Source organism: Scyliorhinus torazame, chromosome 19 (genome assembly GCF_047496885.1).
Source record: "Scyliorhinus torazame isolate Kashiwa2021f chromosome 19, sScyTor2.1, whole genome shotgun sequence".
NCBI lineage: Eukaryota > Metazoa > Chordata > Chondrichthyes > Carcharhiniformes > Scyliorhinidae > Scyliorhinus > Scyliorhinus torazame.
In genome coordinates, this window is record NC_092725.1 from 124,368,520 (window position 1) to 124,396,461 (window position 27,942).

General features: G+C 46.5%; 1 protein-coding gene across 1 annotated transcript in view; it reads right to left on the bottom strand.

The window, feature by feature from the left end:
• acss3 (acyl-CoA synthetase short chain family member 3) overlaps nucleotides 1-27,942 on the bottom strand; it is a 90,677-nt gene that overhangs the window by 18,672 nt on the left and 44,063 nt on the right. The window contains exons 9-11 of the mRNA XM_072485159.1: nucleotides 23,913-24,016; nucleotides 8,097-8,192; nucleotides 1,628-1,691 (exon numbers count right to left, since the gene is read on the bottom strand). Of these exons, the coding sequence (XP_072341260.1) occupies nucleotides 1,628-1,691; nucleotides 8,097-8,192; nucleotides 23,913-24,016 (264 nt within the window). The remainder of the gene's footprint in view (nucleotides 1-1,627; nucleotides 1,692-8,096; nucleotides 8,193-23,912; nucleotides 24,017-27,942) is intronic.

Consider the following 27,942-nt stretch of genomic DNA (forward strand, 5'->3'; position numbering starts at 1 on the left):
CACAGTGGTTAGCACTGCCGTCTCACGATCCCAGCTCTGGATCATTGTCCATGTGGAGTTTGCGCATATTCCTCGTGTTTGCATTCGCCCCCACAACCCAAAGATGTGCAGGGTAAGTGGATTGGCCACGTTAAATTGCCCCTTAATTGGAAAACATGAATTGGGTACTCTAAATTTATAGGAAAAAAAACAGTGAACATTTTACTGTGATAGATTTCCATTCCAATGGCTACAGATAGGGCTCACTCTCTCTTCTTAATGTTCCATGGTCTACTGCTACGTCTAGGTGTCTCCCCAGGATGCAGATAAGTGGAGGCAGCCTGGTGCTTTCCGGGCCCTGTGGCCTTTGCTGCCCTTAGCGGGCATCCCTGGAAGGCCTGGAGCCAGGGGGTTCCCCGGCCGACTTATTGGTGACACTGGCATCGCCGTGCCACCACATTCTGCCCGCTGTCCTTTAGATGCACCAGTGTCAGGATCGGGGGGAATTCGGAAGAACAGGAGACCGCTGTTGTCTCTCTGGTGGCAGGCCTCCAGCACTTCCCCCTCCCTGCTGGTACCCGTAGGGCCCTGGGGGACTCCATGGGATGGACGGCAGCGAGAGTGAGTCCCTGAGGCCTCGGAGTCTTCTGACACTGCCAGTCCTGCAGTCTCACCAATGTCTGCATCATGGTGTTGACGCACTCAGCGATGGTCCTCAATGACTGGGCCATGTTCAGGAATGCCTAAGCAATGTCCATCTGCATCTGGCACATGTCCTTAGCAACTGGGACATGTCGTAGCCCTCAGCCATGGTTGTCACAGACTGAGCCATGCTTTGGAAGCATGAAGATCGGATGTAGGGAGGGCGAGAGGTGTCAGTCAGTGATTTGTGTGTGTTGTGGGGGGGGGGGGGGGGGGGAGATTGGGAATTTGAGGGGCGTCAGGCAGAACTGATGCCAGGAGGTGATAACTTACCCTTGCAGCTTGATGGAGGCCGCTTGTCTTCTTCCAACATTGGACAATGGCCCTCCTGATCACACTGCCCGCACTGACAGCCACTGCCAATTGCCTCCCAGGCGGCAATGCTGACCCTGCATTTGCCCTCCGACCCCCTCGGGGAACAGGGTGGCCCCACCTCTCATCCACAATGTTGAGCAGCACTGTGAGGTTGCCATCCTCAAAGCGAGGAGCAGGTCAATGCGCTCCCATGCTTGCGTGCTGACTGGGAGTGCTGAGGCACGGGTTGGGTGCACCAGTCGGCGAGGCAGTCAGTAATATTGAGAATCTCGTCGGGGGGGGGGGGTCACTTTTGGCTCTAAATGGCCATTGAATAGGGGCCGCGATCTCGCCAATGTGGCTGCTGCGAAACACCAAACGGCCCAAAACTGGATTTTAAAATGTTTTCTTTGAATCATGCCCAATATACCAATAAAAAGGTGATAGCCTCACTTGAAAAAATATTCTTCAACCCAGCAATGGCACAGCGTCTCACGGGTCTGGGTTGGATTGAAAAGGTTTGATCAATACACAGAGGTCTATTTGCAGTCTACGTAATAAAAGAAAGGTACAGTCTGTTGATTTAAAAGGAATAATAATCTTGATTACATCTTAGCACAGCTATTGTTGGTATGTTTCCATTAACACTTACTTAACCACAATATTCCCCAGACCGTTGCAGTTCATTTCCTTGCAGTCATTGTCCAGAATTCTAACTGCAAAATAACAGAATAAAGAATCTTTTAATAAAACAGATTAAAATCTGCATTCTAGATAAATCAATATTCCACTCACTTTGTTATTAACACAGTTGATGTTTGCAAAGTGGATAGTCCTCCGTTGTCTCCTTTATTAAAACTCATTAACAACAATAATGAATATTTTGGAGTGGGGTGTACCAGTAAAAGAAATCCAATGAAAATGATCATCTTAGTACAACGTGAATGCGATTCAAAACCTGAGCCCTGAACAAGGATTATAGACCAGTGAATGCAATATCATTTTCATTAGTGACTTGCCCTGCCACTATGATTGGTACCATGAAAATAGGTTTAATACTAGGGAAGTGATATTAGTGCGGTGTACTTTTGAAGACAGCTGCTTGAACATAGAATATACAGTACAGAAGGAGGCCATTCGGCCCATCGAGTCTGCACTGATCCACTTAAGCCCTCACTTCCACCCTCTCCCCGTAACCCAATAACCCCTCCCAACCTTTTTGGATACTAAGGGCAATTTAGCATGGCCAATCCACCTAACCTGCACGTCTTTGGACTGTGGGAGGAAACCGGAACACCCGGAGGAAACCCATGCAGACACGGGGAGAACATGCAGACTCCGCACAGACAGTGACCCAGCGGGGAATCGAACCTGGGACCCTGGCGTTGTGAAGCCACAGTGCTATCCACTTGTGCTACCGTGCTGCCCACTACTCAATAGTGGATCAATAGAAAACTTCAATTGACACAATTTTGCTGACAACTGTACTTATGCCGCTGCCAATCAAACATGCCCCCTTCCCTTACCCCACTGCCACTTATGGCACTATTAAAATGAACTCGGAATGCTAAAAAGAACATATCAAATATATTATACAGTCGGAATATGGCCATCAGAGCACTGCACACGTCGCCAAGCTCCCCTTGGAGTATCGTTCGCTAGCTGCAAGTCTTTGGAGAGGAGATGTCCATCGCTGCCATGTACAAATTATTTGACATTGGGGGATGATTCTGGTGTATGGGCCCAACGATGATAGGCTGATGTATTACAATGAGGTTCCAGACTTTGAGGGCGGTTTGGGGGGGGGGGGGGGGGGGGGGGGGGGGTAGGGGACGATCGCTGCGGTCTTTAACTCGGCCACGAAATGCGACTTTGGCCATCTCGTGATATTTTCCCCTCTCGCCTCCAAACCCGCCCGTTGTAAATGGGAGCGGAAAATCCCAGCCCTTGTGTTCCTATGGTTGGTGCTTAGATCCCTAAGTATCGATCTACTTAGGGAAAGAAACAAGCTGCAGACAGGTGAGAGTTCACATTTACAGAGTCCAACTCTCCCCCACAATGAAGATGGTCATTCTATCCAAAAGAAATGTGTGCAAGAGTTCAGAATAATTTTTTAAATAAATATATATTTCTCTCAATATGGATGTTTATACATAATTGTTAAAAGAATCATTGGTAACCGGGATTGAATTCTGGAAACCATTTAAAAAAAAACACACATTAAGGAAATGACTCTTGTGAAATGCGACATTAACACTTTTCAAATAAAAAATATTTTTACCTGCAAACGTAGGTATCAATAACTTACCACAAGTGTGATTTCACCAGCAGCAATAAATCAAAGAAACGTACAAGAAACATCAAATTGCATTTCCAACATCATGTTAGATGTCAGGAAAGGGCCTGAGAGAACGATTTCTGTCCCATGTATGAGGTTGGATGCATATTAAGCAATTTCAGCATCACTCTCAGAGTTTAGGATGTTATCTCAACCCTATGATCTGTCACCATTTTTAACACATTGCAAACAATTTTAAACAAAATAAATACATTGTATGTGGGACGCAGAGGGCGGGATTCTCCGTTTTGCCGGCGCCCGAGGGTTTCCCGACGGCATGGGACTGCCCCACAATGGGAAACCCCATTGACCAGCCGGCGTAACGGAGAATCCCGCTAGCGGGTCGAGGCTGAAAAGTGGCGTGGCGCAGAATCCAGCCCATACTATTTGCTGCTGGGCCAGAATACGCAGTAGCACTTGCCACCACAAGGTTGTGCTCTTTAGAGGTGAAACAAAGTCAATTTACAAGATCATTAACCCTGACAACCAGAGAAAAAAAATATTATTTCCGCTGTGGCCAATCCTAAATGCATGTGCTTGACAATAGAAGTAGTGTTTGGGGACATCCAATTGTTTGAAATGTTTTCCCATCTAAATGCTTGAAGAGAAAATCAACCTTTATTGGAGTCTATTCATGTAAATACAGTAAAATGGTGTATACATTGCTGAGTAATTTGCAGCAATGGATTAAGATAACAGAAAATAAACAAAAAACCATGTCAGAAGAGGCCGTTACATTTCTCACAGGAATGACTGACAGTAGGGTAGATGAATCGATATTTGTTGCAAGGCAAAACTGTAAATTCTAACGAAAATTCATCGCCCTGAAACATTAGTGGTATTTGCTGAACTTGGGGCCCTGCCAAAATGAAGTGGCCATCAACGGCTGTAAACCAGCTGACAGACTGGGTTTTGCCAGGGTCTTTGGATGAGCCACGACAATAAAAATCCCGCCCTTGGGTTCTCCCGATTAATCGGTTGGGTGGGATAAGTCTGTCAAAGGAAGGGTTCCTAATTAAAAGGACACCAGCATGGGTTAGAATAGTTCAACTGGACATTGATATTTGAGGCTGCAGCAACCATAGCAATGAAAGTATGGTCATCCCTGTAGACTGGTAACTTCGGAATGAAATTCCAGTTAATTGCTGAATGGATGACTCAACAAGATTTCGCATTTACTGTAACAAAATAAAAGGCCTTCATCAGACCACCCCCAACAGAGACCCCGATCAGAACCCCCCCAACAGGGACTGCCATCAGAGACCCCCCAACAATCACCCTTTCCTGAAAGCAGCAACTGTTACAAGTGTCAGAAGCTTCCTCGAAAGCCAAATATACTTCAAAGAGCTTCAAATCCCTTGACAGCCTTTGAAATGTAAATCTTCCATTCAATTTCATTCAGCAATATATTGCATTAGCCAGTGATTGACAGTTTTATTACTCCTGAGGCAGCTGCTTGGTGGATTGTTGCGCTATCTTTCCCTTCACGCTTGAATGGATCTGAAGTACTTTGATTTGATGCTACCCATAATGATTATAAACACTCTTGCTATAATTGATAGTTCCTCACCACATCAAAAGCAGATAAGTGCTTTGACTGCCTCTTTTTCATAGCAGAAAGCACAGATGAAGGGCTGGCAAGGTGGCACAGTGGTTAGCACTGCTGCCTCAAGGCACCGGGGACCCAGGTTCGATCCTGGCCCCGGGTCACTGTTTTTGTGGAGTTTGCACATTCTGCCCATGTCTGCATGAGTCCCACCCCCACAATCCGAAAAGATGTGCATGATAGGTAAATTGGCCATGCTAGATTTCCCCTTAATTGGGACAAAAATAATTGGGTACTCTAAAGTTATTAAAAAGAAGAAAACACTGATAGGGTGTGGTCTTGGGGAGGGGGGGGGGCGGCGAGTCTGATGGGCTAGGTGTTTGGGCTGAGGGGGGCAGTATTTGCATTGAGGGGAGAAAAGGGCCTTCTGGTGGACCTTTGGGGAGGGGGGCAACTCCGTCATGCACTGACCCCTTGACCCAATGCGGGGATCCACCAAATCAGGGCCATGCTTTAAAACACTTAAACCAATTCACGACCGCATGACTCCCAGATGATGCGCCTTGGAGAATTGGGCTTCGCACCCATTATGTTGCCGCCAATACGGCCTGTTGCTTGCCGGCTCGGGGGACTGGAGGATCAGAATGGCCAATTTCCTTTTCTGTTGCTCCATTTTCTGCTGGATCGGGAAATCTGCTACCAGCAGCAGGCAACGGAAAATCCGTGCAAATGCCAGTTTTCAACATAATAAACCACAGAGACATTTCAGCCTTTTGCTACTCTCTCTCACAGTTTGGTAGGCTAATCTCACCGCAATATTTTAGGAAATCCTGTAACCCACTATCACAATGGCTTCCTTTCTACCCTTCCAAATTCAAAGACCATCACCATGGAAATGTGCCTCACATGGGCTTTGTATCCAGTTAGAGATGCTGATTAGCTATCCTTGGTGCTTTCACTTCAGAAAGCACTTAGCGGCCTTGATGTGGTCAGCCATCTGTCAATCATAACAAGAGTATTTATAAACATTGTGGGTAGCATCAATGGAGGGTACCTGGGATGCATTCAAGCATAAAGGGAAAGATTTAAAAAAAAACCTAGGAGCTGTGTCTGAACGATTAAGCTGTCAATCACAAGCTAGTGAAAGGTACTGCTCTGTGAAATTGAATGGACGCTTAGCATTTCAAAGGATCGCAGGGGATTTGATGTCTCTTCAAGTGTTGTGGGCTTTCGAAGAAGCCCCTGACACTTCAAAAATTTCTAAAGGCATAGGGCTGAGGGAGCAGATGGGAGGACAGGAAAAGTCTTCCTGCATCGATTCTTCACTGAACTGCCTGGACTGCACATTAGCTGTGTAATGACCCCCTTGACCTCGGCCGCGCCAGGGCTGCGTTTGGCCATACTTACACCAAAGCCCGCCCGGTGGATTTCCTGCTGTGGGTGCTGGAACAACACATGGATTGTGGGGGGGAGGGGGGGGGGAGAAATCGGGCTTCCAGCCCGTTAATTTCGTGCTAATGCATCCAAATCAACACTTTGCATGTTTCTAGTGGCGTAGGGTGGGTCGCACACAATGGCCGGCAGTAGGGAAGCAGAGAATGGGAATGCCGCCCGACGCCGATCCCATTTTTCAGCTGAAGATCCATTCTCCGCCTGACCGGGATTCCCGATCACAGCAGCAGGGAATGGAGAATGCTGGCCATTGAGAAGCAGCACTGTGAGTACCAGCCTCTTATTTGTCCATGGCTCTTCAGTTTCATTGATCAAAGCCTTCCCAGCCTATCCCATGGCTCTTAGGTTTCATTGATCAAAGCCTTCCCAGCCCATCAGTTTCAAGGAAGACGCATTTCCCACTGTGCATTCGTATTAGTAGCCTGACAGGTTGCTGAAAGAAGTCCACTGTCTGTTAAATTCAGAATACTTGGTTAAACCGCAACTCAACTGGACCAGCCACATGAATGCCATGCCCACTGCAGCAAGTCAGAGGTTGCGTATTCTCCAGCAAGTGACGACTCAAAGCCTCTCCACCAGCTGCAAGGCACAATATACAGGTATGGTGGAATGATCTCCACCTACCTGGATAGGTGCAGCAATAACATAATTGAAGAAGCTCGGCACCATCAGGACAGTCTGGTTGATTGGCCCTCCAAACACCAGATTAGGTATTTAATCCTTCCCCCGTTGGAGTACCATAGTTACAGTGCTTCCAACTACAGGATGCACTGCGGCAAGTTATCAAGGTTTCTTCGGCAGCACCCACTAAACCTGTGACCTCACCATTCAGAAGAACAAGAGGATCAGGTACATGGGAACATCATAATCTCCAAGTTCTCTCCAAGTCACAAAACAGACTTAGACATATTTTGCAATTCCATCATCACCACTGGTCAAATTCCTACTTTAAAAAGAGTACCCAATTCATTTTTTCCAATTACGGGGCAATTTAGCGTGTTCAATCCACCTTCCCTTGCACGTCTTTGGGTTGTGGGGGCTTGGGTTGTTGGGGCGAAACACAAGCAAACACGGGGAGAATGTGCAAACTCCACACAGACAGTGACCCAGAGCCGGGATCGAACCTGGGACCTCGGCGCCGTGAGACTGCAGTGCTACCCCTGCGCCACCATGCTGCCCTGTCAAATTCCTACTCAACAACATTGAGGGAGTAGCTTTGTCACATGGGCTGTGGAGCGAAGGTCATCCCATCACCAACTTGTCAATGACAACTAGGGATGAGCAATAAATGCCGATCTTGACAGTGTTTTTCCTATAGTTGTTTTTTTAATGACAAATGTCTCAGATGGAACAATGGAGAGATTGTGGTATGAACATTTCCTGCATTCATGCAATCGAGTCCACGGTAATTTTCAGGTTTTTGTCTGTTGGTAAATCGCTTATTGACCATGCAGATTCAAGGGTGGTAAGATTCGTTCTATAAATAACTTTAGCATCAAAGTGATTATTTACACGAGTTTCGCCCATAGAATAAATGGCCAAGAGCCAACATTAAATAATGAAGGCCATGAAAGAACCTGATTTGTAGTGTGCAAGAAGGCAACTTGAATGCAAGATTACTGTGATATTTCAAAGCATTCATCTTTTGAAATGTCACGAGTGAAAGCTTTACATTTGTTGTTTGGTGTCAATCTTCATCAAAATAAACTTGAGCAAATACAAAAAAGCCACATAAAAGCATTTTACCGATAAAGGAAAGAAGGAATAAAAAATACTTTACTGCACCTTCATATCCTGGCACAGGTTTTCCAGCTTGTCCTATGGGGGGACTTAGAGAGTTTCCCAGGCCGACACAAGATGCACTTATTGGTGATCCAGTTTCTGTTTAAAACATTTAAAAAATGACTGCACAATTATATTATTACTCAATTGTATTAATGCACAAGATTTGTTCCGCAATTTAGGCAGCCTAACAGATGTTAAGTTTAAATCTCGTCCTGGTTTTCAAACCCTCACCTTGTCCCTCTCTTATCTCGGTCACGTCCTTCAGCCCGCCAAGATATCTGCACTCCTCCAATTCAGGCCTCTTGCACCTCTCCAGTTTTAATCATTCCATTGTTGGCGACCATGTCTTCAGCTGCTGAGGGCCGAAGCTCTGGAATTCCTTCCTTAAATCCCTCAGTCTCTCTCTCCCTCACTTTCAAACACTCCTTTAAACCTACCTCTATGGCCAAGCTTTTGGTCATCTAGGCTAAATAATTCCCTTTGTGGCTCAGCATCAAATGTTGTTTGATAATACTCCTATGAAGTAACCATGAGGCATTTCCGATGATGAAGGCACGATATATCATCAAGTTGTCGCAAGTTGGAGATTTAAAAGAACATGAATGGAGAAAAGGCCATCAAGCACATTCCTTCCACGCCATTTTACTCGATATTAGACTCTACCCTGCCCATTCAATCTCCAAAGAATGCACATCTCGTACATACGTGTATTCCACTATTCCACACACCTCTGGTCCACCGACCCACCAACCCCCAAGATGTTTGAGGAAAACTGGAGAATATCTGGTCGACATTATATCTCGCATGATCCCACTTGGCTACTTGTTTTACATCTTTCCTAGTTTTAGCAAAAGCTATGCCAATATTATCCACATTTTTTAAGATGCACAATTAGAAAGAAAGATATATAGATATTTACCACTAAAATCAACAGAATTTATTCACTTCATACAATTCTAATGCCAACCTGATAATGTCAGTCTTAAAAACAACTAATTGTGCTGACGGGTATGGTCACATCATAGAATAAAAATTCCCCTGATGGGAATAGTGGTATGAAAATACAGCATGCTGGGATATGTGCCCAAACTAATGTCTGCACACTTCTCAAATCAGCCAGGTTTCTCACTACTGATCATTTCTAGATCATTAAAAAGCCTCTGTTCACCAATTCTGTTCATCATTTAGTAGACCATGAAGGCAGTCCGCGCCGAGTTGAAGAAAGAAAGAAAGTTTTATCACAATAACTGTTATGTACACTGCACAAAATATCCCAGGAGGGTCTCTGCTTCCTGTCGGCATCCAAACTGGCTGACTTTATACAGACGTTTAGCTATACATGGCTTCGGGTTCCCCAGACCCTTTAACGAGGGGCTCGTATTCAGCGAGGCTCATGGGGACGCTAATCATTGCAGCCACTTTGTACGTCCTGTGTGGATTATGGCAATCATTCCACATACATTCATGAACCTTGAAACTTAATTGCTAATTCTCCACTGTTAATCTTGTGAATCATTCCTTCCAGATTTGGCCTGTTTGTCCTTCACAAGCTCTCCGGCGGCGGATAGTGATAATCATTCATTGCCTTCATTGGGGAATGTTTGGCACTGTGATGTGCACAATAGCAATGCATGTACTCTTGCTTTTATTAATTAATCAACGCAAGCCATTTTAGCATTCTTTCACCATTTTCTTTTAAACCAGACTCTAAAGACATTCAAAGTATTTCTTGTTCAAATTACACCATCACCCTCCTCCCTTTCTGGTCGTCAGTTTGAGAACTTTACTTAAAATCAAAATCTTCTATTTCTGGGGCGAGATTCTCCGACCCCCCGCCGGGTCGGAGAATCGCCGGGGGCTGGCGTGAATCCCGCCCCCGCCGGTTGCCAAATTCTCCGGCACCGGAGATTCTGCGGGGGCGGGAATCGCGCCGGTTGGCGGGCCCCCCCCCATGATTCTCCGGCCCAGATGGGCCGAAGTCCCGCTGCTAGAATGCCTGTCCCGCCGGCGTGGATTAAACCACCTCTCTTACCGGCGGGACAAGGCGGCATGGGCGGGCTCCGGGGTCCTGGGGTGGGCGCGGGACGATCTGGCCCCAGGGGGTGCCCCCACGGTGGCCTGGCCCGCGATTGGGGCCCACCGATCCGCAGGCGGGCCTGTGCCGTGGGGGCACTCTTTTCCTTCCACCTTCGCCACGGTCTCCACCATGGCGGAGGCCGAAGAGACTCCCTCCACTGCGCATGCACGGGGATGCCGTGAGCGGCCGCTGACTCTCCCGCGTGTGCGCCGCCCGGAGATGTAATTTCCGCGCCAGCTGGCTGGGCACCAAAGGCCTTTTCCGCCAGCTGGCGGGGCGGAAATCAGTCCGGCGCGGGCCTAGACCCTCAAGGTTTGGGCTCGGCCCCCCAAGATGCGGAGGATTCCGCACCTGATGAGCATTAAAGGGCCACGGGATGGGGTCAGCTCAGTCTGAACTCAAACTCCATTTAAACAATAATATGTTGGATATCTGAGACAGCCTGCATTTTGTTATTCAGCTTAGTTAAATTTTACATAAACTAACAAATAAAAATTAATTTGGCTCCAAACAAAATCAATGGAATGAAAACATGATTGCATTGTTGTACACTTTCTCCCTGAAGTACATCCTTCTTTGAATCCTCTGCAGAAGCTGGCACCTACATCTCCATTAAGATCGATGGGTCAATGATTTGGCAAGAGGGACGTCACTCTGAGACTGCAGTTCACCGCAGCTACTCTAATATCTCCGTGAACTGGAGTCATCCAATTCTACTACCTTTCATCCACAATCCCTGTGCTGGCTGAGCTACATGGACTCCCAGTGAGTTCACGTCTCGATTTTAAATCTCTCATCCTGGCTTTCAAATTGCTCCGCCACCTCATTCCTCCCAATCTCTGTAATCTCCTCCGGCCTCATGCCAACAACTTTTATTTACATAGCACCTTTAACACAGTTACCTGGATTCTCATTTCCGGAGGCTAAGTGCTCCCGCCAGTGGAGAATCGCTTACTGGGCTCCGCTCGTGCTGGGGGCAGGGGCCGCTGTGCGAGTCTCTTTCCTTCACAATACTAATTTATGCATGGGGGAGGGCTCGCTGGAGTCTGTTGGTTCCTGGTTTCGGACCGCCATTTTGAGCGGGTGGCCCGTTACCGAGGACTGGCAGCGGGCCCCCTTCCCCAAAATTCAAATCCTGACCCACACTGACAAGTACGGGCATCATCCCCCCCGCCATCACGGGAATAAAAGGTTACCCCCCTCCCACCACAGCACGCACGCATGGGAGTGACCAATCCATCCCCACTAACCCTCCCCATCAGAGCCCCGAGCAGAGACCCCCAACAGAAACCCACATCATTCACCCTAGTCAGTCTCTCCTGCCTGAAAGCTGAAGGGCAGTCCAGGCAGCAGAGTAAAGAAAATCACTGCATTTTCACTTACCTTTCCCTAACATCTGCTGCCTCAGACAAAAGTGTTTAAAGCAGCAGCTGTTAAAAGTATCAGAGGCTTCCTCAAAAGTGGAGTACACTTTAAAGGGCTTCAAATCCCCTGATAGCCTTTGAAATCCAAATCTTCCATTCAATTTCACAGAACAATACACTTCCTCCTTTTCAGAGTAGAAAACACTTAGCTGCTTTTGATTTGATGAAGAGATGTCATTCATAGAAAGTGTTTATAACCATTGTGATTAGCATCAAAGCAGGGTATTTGAGTTACATTCAAGCGTGAAGGTAAAGACAGATAAAAAATCCACCAGGCACCTGTCTCTGGAGTAATAAAACTTTTAGTCACTGGCTAATAAGACCATAAGACATAGGAGCGGAAGTAAGGCCATTCGGCCCATCGAGTCCACTCCGCCATTCAATCATGGCTGATTTCAACTCCATTTATCTGCTCTCTCTCCATAGCCCTTAATTCCTCAAGAAATCAAGAATTTATCAACTTCTGTCTTAAAGAAACTCAATGTCCCAGCCTCCACCGCCCTCTGTGGCAATGAATTCCACAGACCCACCACTCTCTGGCTGAAGAAATTTCTCCTCATCTCTGTTCTAAAGTGACTCCCTTTTATTCTAAGGCTGCGCCCCCGGGTCCTAGTCTCCCCTGCTAATGGAAACAACTTCCCTACATCCACCCTATCTAAGCCATTCATTATCTTGTAAGTTTCTATTAGATCTCCCCTCAACCTCCTAAACTCCAATGAATATAATCCCAGGATCCTCAGACGTTCATCGTATGTTAGGCCTACCATTCCTGGGATCATCCGTGTGAATCTCCGCTGGACCCGCTCCAATGCATTGTATTCCGATCGGGAATCCTAATAATGGCGTCGGGCAATAGAGAATGCGCTCCAATTTAACATTCCAAGTTGTTTCACAGGAGAATTGCAAATCAAAAGATCACACTGATCCACACAAGGAGTGTTATAACCTTCACGAAGACCACAGGGAATCACTGATTGATTTCCCTGGCGCTTCAAAGAACATGAGTTCTCCTGTTGAGCAGGAGGAGACCCATCCACTAGGGGGTCACCAGCGGGGCACTTAAATATCGACCCCTAGACCCGAACAGGCAGTTCCTGATAGTTCCAGGCTGAGGTAGGACTAACAACATTACAACCCAGTAGACCCCAAAAAGGCTATAGAAATAGCTATGCCCCTGGAGAATGCTGAGAATGGGGATCAAGAACTTCAAGGGATGATGGATAATAGCATCCTCAGGTTGAGGGAGCATTATTACATTGAAATGCCAGTGTATCCAGTGAAGGCACCCACATGTTTCACCCACCATCAACTCAACATTCAGTGAGGACAGCACATTAGCACAGTGGTTAGCACAGTTGCTTCACAGCTCCAGGGTCCCAGGTTCGATTCCCGGCTTGGGTCACTGTGCGGAGTCTGCACGTTCTCCTCGTGTCAGCGTGGGTTTCCTCCGGGAGCTCCGGTTTCCTCCCACAGTCCAAGGATGTGAGGTTAGGTGGATTGGCCATGCTAAATTGCCCTTAAATGTCCAAAAAGGTTAGGTGGGGTTTCTGGGTTACGGGGATAGGGTGGAGGCGTGGGACTGGATAAGGTGCTCTTTCCAAGGGCTGGTGCAGACTCGATGGGCCAAATGGCTCCTTCTGCATTGTAAAATCTATGATACTAGGACATCCTGATGTTTTAAAAGACATCCGGATAACCCCAGAGGTACCTGGGAAAAGTCTCCGGAGGATCACAGGCCGCAGGGTTGTGTAGGTAGTCCCGATAAGGATAAGGCTGCTTGTCAATGGCCATTCCTTAGAGATGGAGGTGGGTACGGCACCTGTCGTCTCAGTCATTGGGGAACAGAAATGTTATCATCTCCTAACGGGTATTCGGCTCTTAAATCTAATGGACAGCAGGACCAGATTCGCCACATACACCGGAGAACCTTTGATGATTATGGGGGACCACCATAATGAAAAAATGAAATGAAAATTGCTTGTCACAAGTAGGCTTCAAATGAAGTTACTGTGAAAAGTCCCTAGTCGCCACATTCCGCCGCCTGTTCGGGGAGGCTGGTACGGGAGGCTGGTAACTCCAGTAGTTTATGGATAGCAGTCGGCCCAGCTCCCACTCATAGTCGAGTGAGGATTAGGGCCTAGTCTGATGGGCAGGGGTGGCTCCTGAAGATCCGACTAATCTGGCTGGAGATTTTTTAATTAGGGATCGGTGGATTATCCAAGGTTATTAGCAAATTCCCTAAAGTATTCCAAGAGGGCCTTGGGAAATTAACAGGAGTGAAGGCTGAGATCTATGTTGCTCCCGACAACATACCAAAATATTTCTGGGCACGTCCAGTCCCAGACTCACTGCTTGCAAAGGTGGAGACATAAATCGTGTGGTTGGAAAGCCTCAGGATAATACAGCCAATGAAATTCGCAGAGGGCTGCGCCAGTGGTCCCAGTCCTCAAGCCTGATTGATAAGTCAGTCTGCCTTTGCGGGGACAATAACTTTGCAGTCAACAAAGCATCACAACGGTACCTTATAACCCCAGAAAAGAACGAATACTTTGTGTGATGCCTCTCTAATGGAGTGAGTGCAGTCCTCTCAAAGCGATAGGACGATGGCATAGAGAAGCCCATTGTGTCCATGTCCAGGTCCTTGGCAGATACTGAGCAGCATTATTCAGAGATTGAAAAGGAAGGGTTGGCTGTTATTTCCACCAGTATGTCTACAGCCGGTATTTTGAGTCATAACAAACCATAAGCCTTTGCTGGGCCTTTCCAAAGAAAATAAAGCAATTTGAATGCCAAATTGGCAGGTTGTCAAACCTTCAAGAAACTGGATATGAGCCATGCCTACCTACAACCTGATCTAGATGAAACACGCAGAAAGTATGTCACAATTAACAGCCATAAGAGCCTGTGTGAATCTACATGCCTGCCCTTGTTGGAATGTGTCATCTTTCAGCATGACATGGAAAATATTCTCCAAGGGCTGCCAAGGTGACAGGATATCTCGGCAATGTACTATTCACAGGGGCCACTGAACAAGGGCACCTGCCGAACTTGGAGGAGGACTTGAGGCCATTTTTCAACACAGGCGTACATCTCAAGAGAAAGAAATGTGTCTTCCAGGCAGGCAAAGTGATCTCCTAAAGTACTGTGTAGATAAGAAAGGCCTACACTCCGTGGAGGATAAAGTCAAGGCCATCATGGAGGCTCCGACCCCACAACATACAACAGAGTTGAAATCAATTTTAGGCTTGATAAATTGCTATGAGAGAAATGCATCACAAATTTAGCCACTTTTGTTGTCACACTGAACAAGTTACTGAAAAAAACATCGCAAGGTGGTCATGGCAGGTACCAAAGGATGAAGCCTTCACGAATGTAAAACAGCAACTGCTGTTCTCGAATATACTGGCCCATTATGACCCCAGAAAAAAACTAATACTTTGTGTGATGCCTCTCTAATGGGGTGAGTGCAGTCCTCTCAAAGCGATAGGACAATGGCATGGAGAAGCCCATTGTGTCCATGTCCAGGTTCTTGACAGATACTGAGCAGCATTATTCAGAGATTGAAAAGGAAGGGTTGGCTGTTATTTTTGGTGTGAAAATATTCCACCAGTATGTCTACAGCCAGTATTTTGAGTCATAACAAACCATAAGCCTTTGCTGGGCCTTTCCAAAGAAAATAAAGCAATTCCCCCCACCACCTCGGCTTGGATTTAACGTTGGGCCTTGACACTGGGTGCTTATGAATACTCCCTTGAGCACACTCTTGGGAGTGCGTATTGCCAACGCGGACACTCTTGGGAGTGCGTATTGCCAACGCGGACACTCTTGGGAGTGCGTATTGCCAACGCGGACACTCTTGGGAGTGCGTATTGCCAACGCGGACACTCTTGCTCTGCCCACGATCTTGGCTCCTTTGCCGGTGTTGTCATGACTTTCAATATTTCAGATACCTTGTCAGTACCTGTGAAACGGACTAAAGCTTGGACCCAGAAGGACCCACATTGTCCAAGATGTGCCATACGATCCTTAGTGGTGGAAGCAGAGGACACCACAGACGACATGGGGCCCCTCCTCACGAAAAGACAAGAAGTAAGTGTTGAAGATGGTGTTATCCTTTGGGGGCCCGAGGGAGTTGTCCCCCACCCAGATCAGTGCCCAATTCTATGGAGTTACACAACGGTCACTCCGGGGTATCCAAGATGAAGATGATCGCTAGGAGCTACATTTGCTGGCCCGGGCCCAATGCAGATAGAGGTGAAGCAATGTTCCTTGTGCCAGGAGAACCAGAGGCTCCCACTTTCAGCCTCCTTGCACCCATGGGTATGGCTGCACGTAGACTTCACTGGTCTGTTCTTCAGGTCAATGTTCCTCATTATGGTCGACGCCCATTCGAAATGGCTGGAAGTGCATCTCGTGTCCTTCATGACTTCTTACATAATAATAGAAAAGCTCCGGCAAATCTTTGCACCGAGGCATACCAGAGGTCCTCGTATCCGATAATGGTACTACCTTTACCAGTGGGGAGTCCCAGGCGTTCTTGATGTCAAACAGCATCAAACACATCCGGATGGTGCCCTGCCACCCATCGTCCAATGGTCCAGCAGAGTGGGCGGTACAGCCACTCAAGAATAGAATGAAGAAACAGCCAGTGGGTTGCATGGACACAAGGTTGGCTCGATCCCTGTTTGGCTACAGAATCACGCCTCACTCCATGATGGGGGTCTCCCCAGCGTAATTACTGATGGGACAATGACTGCAAACCTGGCTAAACTTGTCATTTCCAAATTTGGCGGGAAGGTGGAGTCCAAGTAGGGGAGCCAAATGAGGAATTACAATGCCAAGAGATCGGAGAGAACATTTAATAATAAGAAGAACATTTAAAACAGGAAATGCCGTATATGTTTGGAACTTTGGGGATTGCACCACTTGGATCCCAGGAGTCGTGTCGGGGAAGACAGGACCTCGCTCCTATAAAATCAACGTCCAAGGAAAGGCTGTGAAAAAGCACCTGGACCACCTGAGGAGTAGGGAGCCCACTCCAGTGGACACTACGGCCCCGACAGCAGTCTCCGCCACCTCTGGCACAGGGTTTCAGACCCGGGGGATCCTCGGGTCATTCCCCTGACAGTGGAGACGTGGGATCCAAGATGGAGGCTGAGGAGACTGGTTTGCTTCCAGCGGCCAGCCCCGGGGGTGAGCCCCATTATGTAATCCTCAGGCATTCGCCGAGGAAGCAAAGGTTCCCAAGTCTGCTTCAGGTGCCCTGATCCGGCTCCACTTGCCGCAGACCCAATGCCCAGCGCCAAAGGCGGAAGAGGCCCCATTACCCCAGGAGTGAAGGGGCGGAAACAGACTGGAATGTTATAACCCTCACAAAAACCACGGGGGAAATTGCTGATTGATCTCCCCGTGGGCTTTGTAGAATAGGAGTTCCCGTGTTGAGCAGCAGAGGTTTGCCCAATCTGGGCTCACCATCGGGGCATTAAATATCGACTCCTAGACCCGGACCAGTGCTTCCTGATAGTCCCGAGCTGGGACATTTGTTTTGTACGTCATGGCTGCGACTTTAATCATGTTTGGAAATAAACCCGCTTTTAGCCTCCGCATCCTGGGATTATCACAGAGAGATAATAAGGTGGATGACCAAAGGCTTAGGAAAAGAGGCAAGTTTTAAGGCACGTCTTGTAGGAAGAAAGCAAGGCAGAGAATTATCAGGAAGGCATTCAAGAGCTTCGGTCCTCAGCAATAGACCACCAACAATGGAACAATTGAATCAGAAAGCACTGGATGTCACAATTAGATGAGTGCCCCTACCTCAGGAGGTTGTGGGTCTGGTGGAAATTACAGTGGTAGAGCGGGGTGACACCATGGAGGGATTTGAAATCAAGCATCAGAATTTTAAAATTAAGACTTTGAATGGGTGTCAATGAAATTCGGAGAACTTGGATGTTATAGGTGAACGGGACTTGCTGCAAGTTAAGACTTGGTCAACAAAGTTTTGGATGACCTCAAGTGTATGGAGGATAGGATGTGGGAGACCAGACAGGAGTGTTTAGAGGTAACAAAAGCATGAATGAGGGTTTCAACAACAGCTGAGCTGAAGCAGGGGCAATGTCGGGCAATGTTACAGAAGTAACAGTTTTGGTCTCATTATCGAAGAAAGGACATACTTGCCAGAGAGGGGGTGCAGCGGAGGTTCACTAGGCTGAAATCTTGAAGAAAGATTGTTTAGCCTGGGCTTGCATTCATTAGAGTTTAGTGATGGAACACATACATGGTCGGAGACTCATCCCAAGGTTAAATATGGCACAGAGGTTGTGAACAGACTGGATTACTCTCCGACTGTTGCCAGGAAGAGGGGTGGAGTTGACAGCTCGGGAATGAAACTTGGAGCAGGGATTAAAAACAATGGCTTCCGTCTTCCCACTATTTAATTGAAGGACATTTCTCCTCATCCAATAACTGGATAAGCAGTCTGATAATTTAGCAACAGTGGAGGAGTCCACAGAGATGGTGTTGAGGTAGCGATGGGCATCATCAGAACACACCGAGCACTGTGATAATTACTAAGCAACAGCATTTGTAGTAAGAAATAAGAGGGGGCCAAATATGGATCTTTGGGGGACACCAGAGAGAACAATGTGAGAGTCATGATGTGGAGATGCCGGCGTTGGACTGGGGTGAGCACAGTAAGAAGTCTTACAGCACCAGGTTAAAGTCCAACAGGTTTGTTTCAAACACTAGCTTTCGGAGCACTGCTCCTTCCTCAGGTGAATCTTTTCCTAAGCCTTTGGTCATCCACCTTATTATCTCTCTGTGATAATCCCAGGATGCGGAGACTAAAAGACAAAGTGGGTTTATTTCCAAACATGATTAAAGTCGCGGCCATGACGTACAAAACAAATGTCCCAGCTCGGGATTATCAGGAAGCACTGGTCCGGGTCTGGGAGTCAATATTTAATGCCCCGATGGTGAGCCCTGATTGGGCAAGCCTCTGCTGCTCAACACGAGAACTCCTATTCTATTGATTCACCTGAGGAAGGAGCAGTGCTCCGAAAGCTAGTGTTTGAAACAAACCTGTTGGACTTTAACCTGGTGTTTACAAGACTTCTTAACATGAGAGTAGGAGAGAAGCCATTTCAAGTGATACTCTGGTTACAATTAGATGGATAAGAATGGAAACAGGTGAGAACAGTCCCACTTTGCTGGATGACAGGGGGAAGGGAGAAAATGGTATGTCTAACCTTGTCAAAGGCTTAAGGCAGGCTGAGAGAATGAGGAGGGATAATTCACCTTTGTCATAGTCATATGGGATGTCACCTGTAACTTTCATAAGAGCCAATTGTGAACTATAGTGGGTTGGAAATTTGATCAGCGAGATTCAAATATGCTGGACACGGATTTGGGAGGTGACAACACATCCAAAGACTTTGGAGGGGGAAGCAAGATTTTTTTAATTTTTATTAAGAGAGGGATGGTAATGGGAGAAACAACACTTTGAAGAGAGAATTGGTAATAATACTGCCTAACATGGATACCAACAGGGGATGGTGAGCAATCACCAGTTGAGGGAATAGGAGGTGGGCCTGATGGCCAAGGTAAGCTTGGAGAGGGCATGCAGGTAGATAGCAGCGAAAGATGTGGGTTCAGGGTGAGGGGCAAGGGGAACATTCAAAGAAATTCGGTCCACTGGGCTAATAAAAGGGAGGGGAGTGGCAGAGTCAACCAATTGGCTGGCTTCAATTTTAATAATAAAAGTCGATGATGAGCTCCTCGTGCTTGTTGGCAGGTGCAGGAGACGGAATGGGGTTTTAGAAGACAGTTTGAGGCAGGGACAATAAGCTGGGGGTTAACTTTGCAATTCAGGATAATCCTGGAATAATCAACAGTTTTATTAGACAAGAGCAGAACACAATAGTGCTTTATGTGATCCAGCAGATTGGATTGGATTTGTTTATTATCATGTGTACTGAGGTACAGTGAAAAGTATTTTTCTGCGAACAGATCATTAAGTACATGAAAATAAAAGAAAAGAAAAAGAAAAGATATAATAGGGCAACACAAGGTAAATACATAGACACCGGCATTGGGTGAAGCATACAGGAGTGTAGTATTAATCAGGTCAGTCCAAAAGAGGGTCATTTAGGAGTCTGGTAACAACGGGGAAAAGGAAGAAGCTGTTTTTGAATCTGTTTGTGCGTGTTCACAGACTTCTGTATCTCCTGCCCGATGGAAGAAGTTGGAAGAGTGAGTAAGCCGGGTGGGAGGGATCTTTGATTATGCAGCCCGCTTTCCCCAGGCAGCGGGAGGTGTAGGTGGAGTCAATGGATGGGAGGCAGGTTTGTGTGATGGACTGGGCGGTGTTCACGAATCTGATCTGGCATGGGGTGGCTCAACCAGCTGTCTGACATATTCTTTCAAGTCTGGGTCCCATTGATCTCAAGGGCGTGGAGATGAAGGCCAAACTGAGGGGACTGAGGGTGACAGAGAGTAATGATTTTAGTGGAGTGAAGTATCCTTTCCTCACTGTTCAACAAATTACAAATTGTTTTTTTTTTTTGGAATCCTAACAATTGCGCACAGTTTTGGTCTCCTATCTATGAAAGGCCATAATTGCCATACAGGGAGTGCAGCAGAGGTTCACTGGGCTGATACTTGGGTTGCTGGGACACTGCAATGAAGAGAGATTGCTTTGACTAGGCCTTTACTCATTCGAGTTTAGAAGGATGAGAGGAGATCTGATCGGAACGTATGAAATTCTAATAGGGTTGGGCAGACTAGATGCAGAATGGATGTTTTCCCTCGTTGGGGAATCTAGAACCAGGGGACACAATCTCGGGATACGGGGTCGACCATTTAGGACTGCGATGAGGGCAGTAGCGAGTGAGCGTTTTGGATTGGATTGGATTTGTTTATTGTCACGTGTACCGAGGTACAGTGAAAAGTATTTTTCTGCGAGCAGCTCAACAGATCATTAAGTACATGAGAAGAAAAGGGAATAAAAGAAAATACATAATAGGGCAGCACAACATATACAATGTAACTACATAAGCACTGGCATCAGATGAAGCATACAGGGTGTAGTGTTAATGAAGTCAGTCCATAAGAGGGTCATTTAGGAGTCTGGTGACAGTGGGGAAGAAGCTGTTTTTGAGTCTGTTCGTGCGTGTTCTCAAGACTTCTGTATCGCCTGCCCGATGGAAGAAGTTGGAAGAGTGAGTAAGCCGGGTGGGGAGGGATCTTTGATTATACTGCCCGCTTTCCTCAGGCAGCGGGAGTTGTAGATGGAGTCAATGGATGGGAGGCAGGTTTGTGTGATGGGCTGGGCGGTGTTCACGACTCTCTGAAGTTTCTTGCGGTCCTGGGCCGAGCAGTTCCCATACCAGGCTGTGATGCAGCCTGATAGGATGCTTTCTATGGTACATCTGTAAAAGTTGGTAAGGGTTAAGGTGGACATGCCGAATATCCTTAGTTTCCTGAGGAAGTATAGGCGCTGTTGTGCTTTCTTGGTGGTAGCGTCGACGTGGGTGGACCAGGACAGATTTTTGGAGATGTGCACCCCATGGAATTTGAAACTGCTAACCATCTCCACCTCGGCCCCGTTGATGCTGACAGGGGTGTGTACAGTACTTTGCTTCCGGAAGTCAATTACCAGCTCTTTAGTTTTGCTGGCATTGAGGGAGAGATTGTTGTCGCTACACCACTCCACTAGGTTCTCTATTCCCTCCTGTATTCGGACTCATCGTTATTCGAGATCCGGCCCACTATGGTCGTATCGTCAGCAAATTGTAGATGGAGTTGGAACCAGGTTTTGCCACGCAGTCGTGTGTGTACAGGGAGTAGAGTAGGGGGCTAAGTACGCAGCCTTGCGGGGCGCCGGTGTTGAGGACTATTGTGGAGGAGGTGTTGTGGTTCATTCTTACTGATTGTGGTCTGTTGGTCAGAAAATAGAGGATCCAGTTGCAGAGTGGGGAGCCAAGTCCAAGGTTTTGGAGCTTTGATATGAGCTTGGCTGGGATTATGGTGTTGAAGGAGGAGCTGTAGTCAATAAATAGGAGTCTAATGTAGGAGTCCTTGTTTTCGAGATGTTCTAGGGATGAGTGTAGGGCCAGGGAAATGGTGTCTGATGTGGACCGGTTGCAGCGGTATGCGAATAGCAGTGGATCAAGGCGTTCTGGGAGTATGGAGGTGATGCGCTTCATGATCAACCTCTCAAAGCACTTCATTACGACTGAAGTCAGGGCCACTAGTCGGTAGTCATTGAGGCACGAAGATATCATTGAGAGATGATAGAATAGAACAAGGTGAGATATAATCGGCAATTCTGAAGAAACCTCTTTACCCACAGAGTGTTGAGTTTGTTGCCACAGGGAGTGGTTGAAGCCAATTTTGTAGATGCTTTTCAGGGGAAGCGGACAAGCATTGGCATCTCGGATCCCAAGTCTCCACTGACAGTTATGATGGTAAACTCCAATATATCCTCTGTCATCCTATCCAGATTGTCAAAGGAGGAGAACATGGCAGAGGATCAGGAAGGTCTGGCCAAGGTATGAGGTGGTAACAAGTGCCTCACTGTGGCTACAACAAATCTTGGGGCAAATCTTAGAAGATATAGCCAAGTGGGGAGGCTATATTAAGGGGGAAAGTGTCATCACCCACACCCAGGTTTCTATCAAAGCCTCCAAGCTTTCCAATACATTCCTCTAATTCAGTTTTCTTAAGCATCCCAAATTAACCGTGCTACATTGGTACCATCCTTTCAGTTGTCAAGGCCCTAAACTTTTGAATTTTCTCCCTAAAGCTCTCTGCCTCACGAGCTCGCTTTCCTCCTTTATGACACTCCTTAAAATAAACCTATTTGACCAAGCTTTGGTCGTCTAATGTATCTTTATATAGAATCATAGACTCATGGAATCCCTACAGTGCAGAAGGAGGCTATTTGGCCTCTGCACCAGCACTTGGAAATTTGGCATTGAGTCTGCACCAGCACTTGGAAAGAGCACTCCACTGAAGCCGATGTCTCCATGCTATCTCTGTAACCCAGTAACTCCATCTAACCTTTTGGACACTAAGGGGCCATCCACCTAGCCTGCACATCTTTGGACTGTGGGTGGAAACCGGAGCACCCGGAGGAAACCACGCAGACACAGGGAGAAAGTGCAAACTCCACAGTCACCCGAGGCCAGAATTGAACCCTAGACCCTGGAGCTGTGAGGCAGCAGGGCTTACCACTGTGCCATCATGCCGCCCCATATAACTCAGTATCAAAGCTTGTTTTGACAATACCCCTGTGAAAGCCTTGGGATACTTTATTATGGCAAAGGAACTATAAATGCAGCAGATTCCAATACACTGACCTTTAGCACTGAGCTGAAGCTCCTTCCAAAAATAACAACTTAATCAGCAGATCTAAATTATAGTTGCACTAGTATATACATATATATTCATAGAATTTACAGTGCAGAAGGAGGCTATTCGGCCCATCGAGATATGGGGGGGGTGGGGTCTTCACCCCAACTTGCAGTAACAACAAAGTTACAGCAACGGTGCCATTATCAGACTGCGCATTTTACATTTCAATTTCACACGGTACACAGATCATTGATGGTGGCAGGGCAGGTTGAGAAAGTGATTAAGACGACAAACAGGATGCTGAGATTTACGAATAAGAGGCACAGAATGCAAAATTCAATAAAAATCTGGAATTAAAAGTCCATAAAAACCCACCTGGTTCACCAATGTCCTTTAGGGAAGGAAATCTGCCGTCCTTACCTGTTCTAGCCTACTTGTGACTCCAGACCCACAGCAATGTGGTTGACTCTTAACTGCCCGCCTCAAGGACAATTAGAGATGGGCAATAAATGCTGGCCAGCCAGCCAGTGACGCCCACGCCCCATGAACAAATAAAAAAAATATGAAGTTGTGAATTATAAGTGGAAATGGAAATGGCACAATATAGTGCATTCCTTTAATATATTATATTATAAAGTTGCTCTCGAACTTCTATTCAATTGTAAAACAGATTGGGCCGGATTCTCCGTCCGTTCACGTCGGCGGGATTCTCTGGTCCCGCTGCCATGAATGGGGAGATTTGGCTGAGCGCCAAATTCCCCGTCCCCGCTCGCAGCGGTATGGGGGCGGAATCACATGGAGAATCCCAGCCGCTATTTTCAATACAATTACAGCTGCAAGAACATTTTTTTTGAGACCGGTCTTTCCTAACAGTAGTTTAAACAATGGTTTAGAGATTACACAGTTCACTTTGTGCCCCAAGTTTAACAGTTTACATGAGCTATTGGTATCCCCCATTTTTACCTGTTTGCCACCAGTGGTCTAGAACAGGAACTTTGAAGGCTTGTTTGGCCCATTGCAAAGTGTTTGCATCACAATGTTCACCAGCAACAAACAACGTCCTGAACCTGGAACAGAATAGTGGTAACTTTTATAGTGCGGAGAAATTGGCTGCTTCCATTAACTTCATCTCACTCTAACCTCGCTGTTCTCAGCCTCCTAAATGTTCCCAGTGATGCGCAAAGTAAGCTTCAGGCACTCGATTGGGCAATTTACAGCCTTCCAGTCTTAACATTGAGTTCAACAACTTTCGATCATAACCACCAATTTTGTTGGACAGCAGGCACCATTAATGCTTCTGCTGTTACCATTTACACCTCCTTTATATTCAAGGTTCCGTTTCCTTATTTCTCCTGTTGCCATTCGCTTTTTTGCCTCATACAATTATTCCATCATTTAACCATCCCTGCCCTCTAAACCAACACATTCACGTTTATTCTTTCCTCAGCCCCCTGCTATTCCCTCAATTTGTCGTTGATTTTAAACTGATGATTCTCCAACTTTTTTCGATTTTAATGAAAAGTCCCCAACCTGAAACAGTAACATATATGCTCTCTCTCAGCCATTGCTGCCCTGCCCAAAGAACATTTCCAGCATTTTTTGTTTTTATTACAACCATACCAAAAGAGGAAGGCAATCGTCTGGATTTTCGCTCTCGAGACGGGTAGCACACATGGGGAAATTTCCTGACCCACCACACTCGCCCAAGGAGAAACACCCTCCCAAATGAACAGTTTTTGTTTTGGAAGTGGGGGGGCAGATATGAGATAGTCAGGCTTGCTGGCGCCAGATGCAAATCAGAGGTAGGCATAGGGATATTAATGGGATGTTTAAAGGACTCATTCACTCCCCATGCCACCTTCATTGTCCCGCATGCCAGCTCATGGCCTTACCCACCCCATGTTAACTTAATGGCAACCCGTGCCACTCACCCATCACCCTTGGCTCTTATACCCTCCATGTCAACTCAGCTAGCACCTATCATGAACAGACTCCAGAAGCCATGTTGAGATAAAATAAAATGAAGGTCCAGATACCTATTATAAACTTATTTACAAAAACACACCCAGTCATGAAAATCCATCCAAAACATTTCAATCTCCTCAAGTACTTAATCCGTTATAAAAGCACACATCTATTCAAGGGGGTGGTAAGGTTTGGGGGACTTCTTTCTGGAGGGCCAGTTCGTAAATCCAGGGGAGTTATTGGAGAGGTTTGGGATTTCACAGTCGGAAAGCTTTAGATATCTGCAGGTGAGGGGCTTTGTGAGGAAGGTCTTCCCGTCCTTTCCAGTAGAGCTGCCAGTCTCATTGTTGGAGAGTATTCTGACGTTTACAGGGCTGGAGGAGGGGAGCACCTCGGGAATTTCCGGGAGGATATTGGCGGAGATTACTGCATCCCTGGTGGGGACCAAGGCCAAGTGGGAGGAGGAGTTTGGGGTGGAATTAGATGAGGGAGTATGGTGTGAGGCCTTGCACAGGTTGAACGCTTCTTTGTCGTCCACGAGACTGGGGCTCATACAGTTCAAGGTGGTGCACCGGGCTCACTTAACTAGGGCTAAGATAAGTCGGTCGTTTGAGGGGGTGGAAGATAAGTGTGAGCATTGTGGGAGGGGCCAGGAAAATCATGTGCATATGTTCTGGACATGTGCTGAGCTGGTGAGATTTTGGGTTTCCTTCTTCCACACCATGTTGGCGATTCTACAGATGGAATTGGAACCCAGTCCCTTTTTGGCCATATTTGGGTTCTCAGACTTGCTGTCTCTGCAGACGGGTATTGGGGGGGGGATGTCTTGGTCATTGCCTCGCTGATCGCTCACAGGCAAGTGTTGTTGGAGTGGAGGTCAGCTTCTCCACCCAATGCCTCAATATGGCTGGGGGATCTTACGGAGCTTTTGCACGTTGAGAAAATTAAGTATACATTAAGGGGTCTTATAAAAGATGGCGTCCTTTCATTCTGTTTTTTTAAAGAGATAGTCACTGTCAGCAGCTGGGGGGTTGCGATTTTGTTTCAGTGTGCATTTTGTTTGTTTTTTTGTTCTGTACGCATTAAAAAATGTTCATGAAAAATATATATTTTTAAAATTCCATTCATAACCCCACATCAAAGAATCATTTAATAATCTCCTTGAGCTGTCAAGCAAACTGTGATTCCAGGATCCCGGCTGGAATAATTATAGTTTGTGGAAAACAGCAAAGCATTCAGAATACCGTAATGAGATAGTCCTGAGGGGAATGTCAAAAAACTGCAATTGTAACTGCCAGAACAGAGTTTTTTCAGCTTTCTCTGACACAGGCAGTCTTTTTTAAAAATTATTTCTGGAGGCCTGGGATTTAAATAACTTTACATCATAACCACAGATCTATCTGCCGTTCAAGAGTGTTGTGGTCTTCTCTAAATAGTTGTGACTTCCCCGTTGCGGGTTAAGGCCCTTGTTACAGCAAAAATGGGGTATGTCTGAATTCATTCCCAAGTTCAAATGGCCCTGTTGAGTACAAGTTTCCCTCAGATGTGAATCATACCCCGTCACTTTACCCCTACTGCAAAAATGGGAATCTGCTTCCTGCCCGCCATTTTTTAAAGGCCCACAGAGTTTCCAAGACTGGGCTCATTTCTACGAAAAATGTATGAAGCTTTCTACCACTGTACAGCTTGAGGTGGAGGCATTCAAACATTCTTTTATATGAAGACCTATATAAAAATGTGAGCATTATATGAAATATATCGAACGAGAGTGGAATCTCAAGACTCTGCCAACCTGTCAGCTATTCCAGCAAGTTCCCAGGGTGCAATGATATACTGAAGTTGATGGGGGTGCAGGATAGGTACTAACTACATCTTAACATCAGCTGATTACATTTTTGTTCTGGACCCTCAAGGAGGCTTATTAGTTAAAGGAGATAGGATATTTATCATTTCCAAATTAAGAAAATGCATAGCCAAGCTCCACACAGACCCAACATTGCCAATTGATCTCAGAACAACTCAAAAACAAAGGTTGAATCTTAGAATAGTACAGAACAGAATGAGGCCATTCAGTTCATCATGTTCACACTGGTTCTTTAAAGAGCAATTAAGTTATTCCCACTGCCCTGATTGTTCCCATTTCCCTGCACTTTTTTTCTCTTTCTAGTATAGTGGTTCTTTCTAGTGGTTAGCACTGTTGCTTCACAGCGCCAGGGACGCGGGTGTGACTCCTGGCTTGGGTCACTGTCTGTGCGGAGTCTCCACGTTCTTCCTGTGTCTGCATAGGTTTCCTTCGGGTGCTTCAGTCTCCTCCCACGGGGAGAATGTACAAACTCCGCACAGACAGCCACCCGAGGTCAGAATCGAACCCTGATCCCTGGCGCTGTGGGGCAGCACTGTTAACCACCATGCCACCGCAAGGAAGAGGTGTGTTCAGTGTCCTTAGAGTAGCAACCAATACCTTTCCTATTTGCAAACTTTAGCAACTGTTATCAGCACATACTCAGCTCTTTCACAAACTCAGCTAAGGCCAGCAGAAAGTAATAAGGATCTAACCTGCAAGTTGTTAATGTTGCCTTTAAATAGTGCTGGGGGGGGGTCTCTTGTGCTGCTGAAAACATGAGGATATTAACTGCAGTAGCAAAGTTCAAAAAAGCAGGTGTGGCATCAAATCAATGTTAGTCAAATGACTGACATAAGTACCTATCTATTCCACAAACTTCAAGCATGTGGCATTGATACGCACTGTGGAAGCAGTGCAGATACATTTTTTCTATTAAATTAATGCAGGAAGCACCAAAACTACTAGTGCCAGGGTGCCAGATTTTCTGGCCAAGCAGTTGTTATACTTTTTAAATTTGCTTTTAAATATTGGGAATGATCACATAATCATAGAATTTACAGTGCAGAAGGAGGCCTATCGAGGCTGCACCGGCCCTTGGAGCGCCCCATCTAAGCTCACATCTCACCCTATCCCTGCAACCCCACCTAACCTTTTTCAGACACCAAGGGTAATTTAGCATGGCCA